This window comes from Pyrus communis, chromosome 7 (genome assembly GCF_041283825.1).
Source record: "Pyrus communis isolate YQ-2024b chromosome 7, ASM4128382v1, whole genome shotgun sequence".
NCBI classification, from domain to species: Eukaryota; Viridiplantae; Streptophyta; class Magnoliopsida; order Rosales; family Rosaceae; genus Pyrus; species Pyrus communis.
The window spans coordinates 18162349-18173452 of NC_142571.1; the positions used below are offsets into that span (position 1 = coordinate 18162349).

General features: G+C 36.8%; 2 protein-coding genes across 2 annotated transcripts; one reads left to right on the forward strand and one right to left on the reverse strand.

The window, feature by feature from the left end:
* Positions 1-2557: 2557 nt before the first annotated feature.
* LOC137735558 (brassinosteroid-responsive RING protein 1-like) lies at positions 2558-3322 on the forward strand. The gene has a single exon (XM_068474983.2). The coding sequence runs from the start codon at positions 2655-2657 to the stop codon at positions 3141-3143; it is 489 nt and encodes a 162-aa protein (XP_068331084.2). The 5' UTR covers positions 2558-2654; the 3' UTR covers positions 3144-3322.
* Positions 3323-7070: 3748 nt separating this feature from the next.
* LOC137734317 (uncharacterized) lies at positions 7071-10572 on the reverse strand. The gene is made up of 8 exons (XM_068473607.2): positions 9487-10572; positions 9108-9129; positions 8801-8857; positions 8624-8705; positions 8354-8449; positions 8133-8257; positions 8023-8041; positions 7071-7808 (listed from the first exon to the last, which is right to left on the reverse strand). The coding sequence occupies exons 1-8, from the start codon at positions 9584-9586 to the stop codon at positions 7242-7244; spliced, it is 1068 nt and encodes a 355-aa protein (XP_068329708.2). The 5' UTR covers positions 9587-10572; the 3' UTR covers positions 7071-7241.
* Positions 10573-11104: the final 532 nt, after the last annotated feature.

Consider the following 11104-nt stretch of genomic DNA (forward strand, 5'->3'; position numbering starts at 1 on the left):
TCCTTTAAATGAAAATTAGATTAGAGCCTTAGAGTCTTAATTTCATAAGAGGAGTCTTAATTCATTATTTAATAAAACTTACTGTTTTTTTTATGTGTGGTGATCAAGCAGTTATTTAATTTATAGGAATCAAATCAATATCCTAAGAATGAATTTTGACTACGATAACATAAGATTTAATTGTAGAAAAACCCAAAGACCAATGCCCCAAAAAATTTCATAATACTAATTATTCATTTGCTACGCTTAAGTTTTTAAAATCAAATACGTTCTCCTTGTAACCGACATTACATTGCACCTGTACTGTGTGTGTCATTTGCTGTTTAGTGTCTTTTGGCGGGAGGCTAACTTTATCGGTTATGCATTAGCCACTTATGACCGCTCTATCAACTTCTAAGTACAGTAATTAATAATTTGCACCTCTTTGTATACGATGCGTTCTGTTCTGGTGACCCTGTGACTCTATTCTACTCCGACAAATATCGTTTACATAAACTATCACCTTCACGTGCAATACAATTTCCCTTCTCATTAGTTATCATTTTTTTTTTTTATGAACACGTTATTGATAAGGAACACAAGAAGAAAATGATTTTTTTTAAGAGTCATGCATTATCAGTCATTCATGTATGTAGATTTTACCGTGTATATTGAGTACAACAAAAATAAAGGAGCTTTAATGAAAAGTTCCCGGTATTGTTCATTTTAACGAAAAACCACATTTTTACACTAAAAAGTCAATCATGATACTATTCACTTCACTCTTTACTTTATCATTTTCGTTAAAACTCAAAATTTTCAAACCATTTTCATTAGTTTTCCTTAAAATAATGAGTGATGGTGATTCAGTAGAGTGTCGATGACTATTGAAAGTAAATTTCATGTCCTTTAATTGAACAACCAAATCAAAGAGACACAAAAACCATAAATACACCTAAGAAATACAAGAATAAAACATTACCTTACATTTTCCAACTAAAATCAGGAGGGTCTAGAATTAGAAAATGTATCCGCTCATAACTAAGTAATAACACCATGTAACGTTATGATTATATGCAGTGGCGAAGTCACATGGAGGCTAAGTAAGACTTGGGCCATCCTGAAATTTGACAAATATATATGTATAGTTTGCTAATGTTTATAGTAAATAGCTTGTAATGCATTGGGAAGTGGAGTTTGATGGTTTTTATGGGGCCATGGGGTTCTAAATTCGTTGATGTCAACAACCCTCTGTTTTTTTTTGTGAACTAAACCCCTTTTGTTTTACCATATAAAAACTAGTTTTTTGTTAGCTCATATAGAACAAGGTCTATCTAACGTAGAAGAAGATTCCTTTTGTTTCATCATATGAAAACAAATTCTTTTTTTTTGTTCAGTTCACCTAAAGATAAGGTCTATCTAATGTAAAAGAAGATTCAATTATGTTGAAAGGATTTGTTCTACGATATGAAAACTAATTTCATTATTTTTCTGTTTATATAAAACAAAGTTTGTAAACCTTATAATTAGTCTTATGTTTTATCATATAAAATCTAATTCTTTTTTTTGTTCAGTTCATATCAACAAGGTCTATCTAATTTAAAAGAAGATTCAATTATGTTGAAAGAAAAATCTCATGGTAATAGTTTTGCGTTATGAACTTAAATTTTTGTTTAAATCTTCATTTTCATTAAAACTCGTAAACAAGTTATGTTCTTATGAAATAATTATCTCAATACTGATTTTTTCAAAAAAAAGGTTTAACGTCCCATGACTCTTGTTTGATAAATTTTCCATGCCAATAAAAAAACAAAAAAAAAAAAAACGTAAATATTTCTCCAATTAATTATATTGCTATATTTGGTTTACTTTCTTTTATATGTCTTAAAAGACTCCTTTTGAGAGCAATTTTTGGCTTCGCCACCACTGATCATACGAAATTCTTCTAAATTATGTTTTTAGAAAACATTCTTAATTGCAAATATGGTCAATCACTTATAATAAGGAAAACTAATGAAAAATGTTTGAAAACTTTGAGTTTTAACGATAAAGACAAAATAAATAATAAAATGAATAGTACCAGGATTAACTTTTTAATGTAAAAATATGATTTTTCATTAAAATGAACAGTAACGTGACTTTTCATTAAAACTGTCGTAATATTCTTTCTATTCGGAATTAAGAAGGTACTGAAATGCCGCCTATAAACATGGTCACTGACTCAATTATGACGGCCACAGCCGACAGGGATAATCACACTGATTAGTAGTCAATTAGTCCTTAATTACAATATACTAGTGGATTACAATCATAAGCCACACCCACCGCTTCCTCTCTCTTTCCTAATTTTAGCACGTGCGACTGTTGCAAGACGGTGACGCACGCTCAGTAACCCGCACGCAAGAGCAAAGCACATGGCCCATCCCTAGCCACCCCGCCATTCACGGCCCAGATTCCAGTGGGACCCACGTAATCACAATGTCGCAGACGGCGACCCCCATCGATATTTCTCACAGCCGAAACAAAAGCTTCCACCTAAGCCCTTGCCAATTAAAGACATTTCTCTCTCTATAAATCGACCCACTCGGCATTTTCTCTCTCTGGTCAATAGAAACACGACCTGGTTGCTCTCTCTCTAGAGAAACGTTCCCCTTCTCTCTCTCTAAAACGCTTCCATGGGCTTCCCAGTGGGATACGCAGAGGTCTTCATCTTGCCCAACCTCTTTCTCCACACTCTTTCTCTCCTCGGTTTCATCCGAAACCTCATTTTCGCGCTCTTCCACTTTCTGGGTCTCTCCGAATTTCTCGAAACCGACGTTGTTTGGCCGGAGACCCGGTCCCACCCGCCGGAAAACCCATCCGCGTCGGCCCTCCTGATCCGGGAATTTCTCCCCGTCGTCAAATTCCGCGACGTAGCCGGAGACCCGCCGGAGAGATGCGCCGTTTGTCTGTACGAGTTCGAGGTGGAGGACGAGATCAGGTGCTTGACGAATTGCAAGCACATTTTTCACCGGGCGTGCTTGGACGGTTGGATGGACCACGACCAGAAGACCTGTCCGCTTTGTAGGATGGCCTTCGTGCCCGATGAGATGAGCGAGGAGTTTAATCAACGGCTCTGGGCCGCCTCCGAGATTCACCAAGATTATTACAGTGAGTACACATGAAAATTTCACCATGTAATGTATATATACACATGAAAATTTGGTGCCAAATAAATAAAATTTGATGCCAAATTTGAAGAAGAAAAAGAAAAACAGGGAAAGGAGAGAAAATTTTGGATAATTTCTCTCTTTTGTGTTTGTATATTTTGATATTGGAAATACAAATGTTACATGATTCTCCATCTTTATGCTCCATAAACTTCATTATTTTCCAGTTTTTATTTTCATGAGAATTTAAAGTTTCTTTATATTGTTGTGGGGTGCGGTGTTTGGCCTTTTGGGTGCAAAGGAGGCAGCAATGCCAATTAGAGCACGACATCGACTACCCATTGATCGATGGCAAGGGCAAGGGACAAGGAACATGCTCTCTGACCCAAAAACCCTCCTCCAGCGCCAGCGGGTTAAATTGGAAGAGCAAGTGGTAAGCCTAGCACTGCTCCACCCAAAAGCCCGAGTATCAGCGGGCATGTACCTACGTCATGCTCGCGTCAGCTGTCACCGACGGGGCCGCGGCCAAAAAGCATAGCAAAGCGATAGAATCCTCTTCCAAAATCGACCCACGAACCACATCAAGAAAAACATTCAACTTCTTTCAAACCATAAGTTCTGGGCGCTTTCGATCCAGTGACGCCTTTTAGAGGCCTCTATTCCGACCGTGATTTTGTTGGAAGATCCATGGGCTGTCCATGGTGGGACTAGAAGAGGGTTTTTTCCTTTTTCTTTTTTTTGCCAATTTTCCACACAGACTCTAATTTTAATATAGGGGTGTCATTTCTGTCAATTTTCATTGAAAATTCTATCAAAACTCATCATTTATTGCACACTTGATCAACTTTTCATGCGTACTTTAACCACTCTAAGTCCTCTCGGCGTTGAGTTCTTCTACGACCGACGTTGATTCAAATCTTATCGGCGATTAATTTAACAGAAGTTATCGTTTGACCAAAAAAAAAAGAAAAAAAAGACCTTTAGGTGGTCTGGGATAAAAATTTCGTTGACTGCAACTTATTTTCGAGGAGGCAGAATAAATGTTTCACAAACTTTAGTCAACAGAATTCTTACTCAGTCACCAAGGGTCATTAGGTGAAAAAATACCTTTGAAAAAGGTCTTACATATGTTGATGATAAGTTTTGACTAAAATTTTAACGAAATGTCATAGGGGTTGTATATTCACATTAATTGGAAAAAAACATAATGGGTTACTAATAGGAAAAAAAAAATACATTAATCAACATTTAAGTAATAATCCAATCATTGACAACCACGTCATATGATTTATAAAATTTAGTCTAAAAATTGGTTTCCCTCGTACTATCCATTCACATTAGAGCATGAGTATGGATGATGAATTTGCAAGATTTTATGTTTTGGTGGTATTTGCGCACACTTCTAATAATTCAGATAGTAATTGTTTGGACTAAAATCAGGCATTGGGCTTGGCCAAAGCCCAATTCTTTAAAATTCAGTTGGTTTGCTTGTTGGTATTTAGTTTTAATACAGATGAACAATAAGCAGCCAAAAGTTTAAAAATGCTTTTGACCTAGTATGTTTGGGCGGCAAGATCACCCTTGTTCACACTGAAAGAAGAGATTTGTAGTTGGATTTGCAAAGAAAAACACTTTTAGTGGAAAACTTGTAGATAGAAGAGGATCAAAGCTCAAGTATCCAAGTGGGAGTCATTCTTTGACAAAATTACATCAACCACTTGAGCCAGAATTGAGAACTTACTTTGGAAGAAAGAGGCAGTTTCTATAAAAGGGCAACTGAGAGATTGAAGAAAGGACACTCAACTTAACATACAAAAAAAGACTTTTAAAAGCTATGCAACCTACCTTTCATATATTCCTTTGTAGTTCAAACATTCCTTTATATTTATAACTTTGCTACTTCCCTTTGTAGTATCCATTTCATGTATTAAAGTTTCCTTTTCAAAACATGTCGTATACTTGCGAGACCTTGCCTGACTGGTATATGAACTTGCCTAAATAGGTCAAACATTGCCCGATTGGTTGTATTTGTCATTTATTTTCCAGTTATTGTTCTTTCATGCAGTTTATTGTCCTTGTGACTAACAATTACAAGAATTTGCAAACTCTTTACTTTAAGCATTTTACTTTTTCTCCGTCTCGCTTTACTTTCTGTCTTTACTTTTTCACAAAGATTGCAAATTAGCTTGGACCATTTCTGATCAGTCTGTGGTCGTATTTTGACATTCAACACAAGGAGAATATAAAGTCCTTGTTCTCAAGGCAAAGAAAAGAACCTAATATGGATTTAACTCTTCCATAGAACAGTCTTTTGATACAAAGCTGAATTTACTTGTGACACAAGCAAATGACCTATAAACATTTAAACTAATTAAACAATTTGTTGATCTTGGCTAGCAGTGGCACGCTTAGCAACAACTAACTGTGTAAGAGAAGCTAAGAGCCTATTAAAGGCTTTGCCAAGACACCTTCAATTAACTCAATGTCTAACACTCATGCAAGGGAGTTGTGTGAGGATCTAGCACCCCAACAGTGATTATAGAATTTTCACTTTTATAGTTTAGTCGACCTTTTTAAGGTGTCAATAAACAATATCTTCACTTGGTGGTTGAATTTAGGGAGTATAGAGGTTTTTTGATGTTGTTGGGCAGCTGGTAAGGCAGCCAATCGAATTATTCGGATCTTGTCAAAGCCAGTGCTATAATGGCTTGGATTAAGTAAAATAAGAGCATCAGATGATATAATATAACTAAAATTCTATTTTAAAGAGCTAAATTTCAAAAAGACATCTTTAACAGGCTCAATAAAAAAACTTATATTATAGCAAAATGAACAATCACTCCTTAAATTTACAGAGCAACTACTCATCAGAGAAAAGGTTGTTTTAAATAATGAGTGAGTGAATTGTCAATAATAAAACATCATGTAAAAATAGAGTGTTGTTAGAGATAAAAAGTTAAATTGAGTAACTAAAATAGTTTTGAACACATTTCACTTGCTAGTTTAGCAAAGGAGATGCTCTAAGATTCAACTATATTTTTGTTAACACATTGGAATTTAATTGTTGACAACCATCAATTTTGGATAATGTATACTCTTTTTTTATGGGCATGAAATCTTACAGATGTGTTTGAATATCATTTGCAAAGTTTGGGCAACATGACTGATGATGGTTCACCTAATACTTGCACTCCTCTACTTTGAGTAATTAATCACAAGTTGATTGGTATTAGTGTAAATTGCTTATTCATTAAGAGAAATTCTAAGGAGATTTTCTTAAAAATGGAACTCTCCTTGATCTTTTTGGCATCTCATGTTTTTAGCGGTGTTTTATAATTTTGATACGAAAATTGACATTAATTGTGGAGTATCAGAAAGTTCATAGAGAATCTCACTTGAGGAAAGTCCTCTTACCATCTCTTATCCATTAAAATTTTAATTTTTTATGAAAGTGAAATTTATAGTGAAATTTATGATTATCACATGTTTAATAACCCTTCATTATCGAGAATATAATATTCATTTCATCTGTTCTTCCTTGACATCATCATAGCATCCTCCTCGGTCCACCGCAAAGAAAAGAAACTCTTTACAACAACGAAATAAATGTTTTTAATATAAGCCATCATAGGTTTAGTTAAATTAGTTGTGCTCGTACGTATGTGTGCACACAAGTTTGAATTTTCTTATTGTAATTTAGGTTGTCACTCAAATAAATTGTTTTGTTACTATCCCTTAAAAGTAAAAGTATATTATGAAAATAACTATTAAAAAAGAGAGTTGTTATTGTCACTAACTTGTTAGTGCTTTATTAACAACACATTAAGGACTCTTCAAAGTCATGTTTTATTTTTTGGATAGGTGTTTTCTATTCTATGGCGGATCGGATTTTCTTATTGTAATTTAGGTTGTCACTCGAATAAATTGTTTTGTTACTATCCCTTGAAAGTAAAAGTATATTATGAAAATAACTATTAAAAAAGAGAGTTGTTATTGTCACTAACTTGTTAGTGCTTTATTAACAACATATTAAGGACTCTTCAAAGTCATTTTTTATTTTTTGGATAGGTGTTTTCTATTCTATGGCGGATCGGTCTGCATTGTACGAACAGATCACTTGGGATGATCGGTACCGGTGCGGCTAAGAGGAGAAGGTTGAGGATAAGCCTCCTGATGAGAAATCGGTGGAGGACCTGGAGGATATGGAGGAGCAGATGCAGATTCTGGAGTATAGCCAGGAGGTGGAGGAGGAGGTCCGGGGTTATAAAATTCTCCCGACTCTGGAGGAGGATGCGCAGAAGGCGGAGGCCCTGGAGGATATACTGGTTGCCCATATGCCGGTGGATGCATATATCCAACTGGCTGATGATGTCCATACCCTGCATGTTGATTTGGATACCCTGCATTTTGGTTTGGATACCCTGGATGTTGGTTCGGATATCCCGCGGGTGGATATCCTGGCGGTTGATTTGGATATCCTGCCGGTGGAGTTGGATATCCTACCGGTTGATTTGGATATCCTGTTGGTGGAGGTGGATATCCAGCGTGTGGATGTTTATATCCGGCATGAGGAGAAACTGCCTGATCAATCCGTGACATCTGCTGCATCGGAGGAACTGCCATCACGCGTGGTTGACCAAGCTTGCCATCCCTTTTGTCCAGTTCAATCTTGTGCTGGGTCTGCATAACCCCAAATCAATGTTTGTTTGCTACGATAGAGAGTAACCGCCATGAAATTCGGGTTCTATCAAGTGCACCACTAATATAGGTTTGGAGATGAGGTTTTTAGTATCTTAGAGCAAAAGGGTTCAGGAATTACAGTTCACATTTCATTGGTTTATCAAAATTCATATATCAACTTATATAATGCACTGATCACTAATTTATTACATACCTGCATGCAAGCACAGACCCTGAAAAAACAAAACAAGTCAAAGAATCAATAGAAAAGAGGTAACGAGCTCCGGAATGAATGTGTTGAAGAGGGTGGAATGAAGGCCTTACGAGCAGAATACCATGTCAGCTATACAGTTCAACACACTGGAAATATCTGAGAGCTCTTCGCTTCCAGTTAAGCAAGCAATCAAGGAGCATATACATGCAAGTTGGTTGAGGCAGAGCATAAATCCCTACAAAGAAACGTCATATGTCGAAATGATAAGGACATCATAAAATGTGTAGGCAGAGAAAAAGCTGTAAACAGAAACATAGAGATGGGAGATTACAATAATGCAATTGTCGCACGGTGTTGTTTGAATATTGAACTCATCTTGGATTAGAAAGCGTGTCGAGGAAACTGAACTTGCAAAGCAGCAGCAGACCTGAAAACAACAAAGTATGCAAACATATATAAAGTAAAAGTTCATGGATGTCCATGTCTAGAAAAATGCAGTAATAGAGCGCAGAAGGCGAGGAATACCTACATGGATTGCTAAATGCGTAAATTACAACCAAAAAAAAAAAAAAAAAAAAAGAAAAAAAACAGTGATTAATACCTCCGTAAGAAGACACAGCTGAGGGCAACGCCTTTCTCCAAACTTTCCACTGCATGGCATATATCCGGCACAGCATGTGTACCTGTAAAACAGACCATTGCAAAACTAGTGTTCAGAAATTGCAATCTTTCTATTTTGATCAGGAATATCTAGAAATGAATGTAATTATTAGTTTACCTTGACATATCATTGTAAAGAGCTCGTTTGCGCAGCAGGTAAGAAACGCACGGACCACTATCATGTAACGAAGACAAATTAGATTGCAGGATGCAAGAAACAAACCATCTCTCTTTAATACACAAGACTGAGAACAGAAAAATTGAAAAGAGCAACCGTATCGCTGGTACCAAAGTGTCACGATGAAATCGTTTATACGAGAACATCATACTAAACAATTTACAGCAAAAGTAGAAACATATCGAATCAATAAATGAGCTAAATGCAACAATTTAAGAATGCACCGCAGAGATATAAGAGTGCTTACCAGAGACATGCAAAGCAAAAGTCTGCATAACAAACACAAGAAAACAAGATTATATTTCGCGTCAGATCATATGAACGTAAAAAAAGAAATACCTAAATGAAAATTAAATAAAATCCCCATCCCATCTGCATGGAGCCTCTCAGACTCGGTAGGTTTTCTCAATGGTACTCAAATCGTTTTTTAACGCATTAATGTTCTTATAAATAAAATCATCAAACAGTAAACATGCCGCAAAGAACGAAATTCCAATCAAAGGAGCAGACACGAACCGATTCAAAACAGAAACAAAGAAAGTCCTGTATTTTTTTCCTCACATTCTCGGCAACCAAACAGAAACTAAACAACAAGGTACATCAAACTGGTACAAACTGATACTTACAGGGACTATCGGTGGTCGCGGTGCCCATCAAATCGGCGTGCCATAGATTCCGGTACCCCTGACGGGCCTGCATTTTCCCCACCTGGTCTTGAATCCCCATTTTCTCTCGATCCAAACAACCCTCAAAACTTTCCGAGAAAGAAAACTCAACGCAATGTGATCGAAACGAGAGAAATCTCAAACACAAGAACACATGCAGAGAGGATTTGTGGCGAAATTGAAGCGTTGATTTCAATAATTTCGAAGAGTGATTACGTTTTTTGATGTATGCGTATATGCAGGTAAAAGCGAGTGGACGCCGGATATAAGCGAGGTGAAATTACGTTCGAGGAGCTGAAGAGAATGTGTGAGGGGTGGACAGCTGGTGTTTGCTGTGTCTGATTGTGTAATTTTGCAGGTTGGGATCACTAGCCACGTATCTGCTAATTTCAATTTTATCCTCGTAGTGCAGTTAAAGGACACTAGTGCTAATTTTCTTTAGAGTTTGATATCGGTTTATCAAATAAAATACTGTAAAGATTTATAGAAATAAAATAAATTATTGTTTGTAAATCAGAAAACTAAACATGTCTAAAGGAGGTTTTAGTTCGCTTATTAAGAGTAGTTGTATATCTTGTGATAAATGGTTCAGTGGATTTTCTCCATGTGAAAAGTGATTTTTTAGCAATACTTTGGGAATACCCAAAAGTTTTATTTTCTTTCTAAAACCATCTGAAATAACTCATAACAATTGTTGAGGCTCAAAAATGTAACATACCAAATAATTTAGTGAATTTTCTCTTCAGAGTTGCACATTGGTTCCCATACCCCAGCTCGGCATCAACCCAATTGGCCCAACCAATGGCTTCACTGCAAGAAAACTCAAAGTGGAGTGACACCACAGGGAACCGACTACTCTCTATGCAACATCTCGAAATACACTTAGGATCGACAAGAGGAACCGAGTCTAGAGAAGGTTCTTCTTCCTTGAAAGCCTTATTCTGGAAGCCGAGAAGAGGTGGTGGCCTACCTCGCTGGAGTCAATCCTCGGTCGAGAAAGACCCATCCACCACTGCAAGTACTTTGGAGAGTCCAAAGCCATAACGTACCTGTAAGGGAACGATCAACAAGCTATAAATACCACAACCCATCACATGGGCAAGTGGAAGAGAAGAATGGTGATGCATGAAGCAAAAATTTACCCAAGGAAAGCAGGTAAACATGCTGCGGCAAAGTGAGATCCCTAAAGTTCAAGCACACGTATGCTAAAGTATGAGGCTTTAACATGGGACTAGCTTCTCTCCTTCTATCACGCAAAACACACATGTTTTTCCCTACTCATGCCATGCCAACAATAAAAGAAAGGAATTCTAGCTCAGAAAAGCACGATATACTAATGTCCATGCAAAAGCAAGCTATATGCCATCAAGCAACCATGCAAAGCAAAAAAATGCACTGAAATTAATCCTACTCGAATAAGCACCAACAAGCAATCAAGCCAAGCTCTGAACCAGTCGCACAATACGCATGAAAGGCAAGAAGAAAACCACAAGGGGCAAGCACACGGAGTTTCAAAATCGAAAGCTACTGAGGAGTGTGAATTAATTTCCCTAGGGAAAGATCATAACCCTCTTCTATG

What these genes read in the sequence shown, in the direction of transcription:
- LOC137734317 (XM_068473607.2), bottom strand. Translation starts at nt 9,586, where the DNA reads ATGGGGATTCAAGACCAGGTGGGGAAAATGCAGGCCCGTCAGGGGTAC. An exon ending in TTTTGCTTTGCATGTCTCTG is followed by an intron (nt 8,858 to 9,107) that starts GTAAGCACTCTT and finishes GTTACATGATAG; the next exon opens with TGGTCCGTGCGTTTCTTACC. An exon ending in CTTTACAATGATATGTCAAG is followed by an intron (nt 8,706 to 8,800) that starts GTAAACTAATAA and finishes TCTGTTTTACAG; the next exon opens with GTACACATGCTGTGCCGGAT.
- LOC137735558 (XM_068474983.2), top strand. Translation starts at nt 2,655, where the DNA reads ATGGGCTTCCCAGTGGGATACGCAGAGGTCTTCATCTTGCCCAACCTC.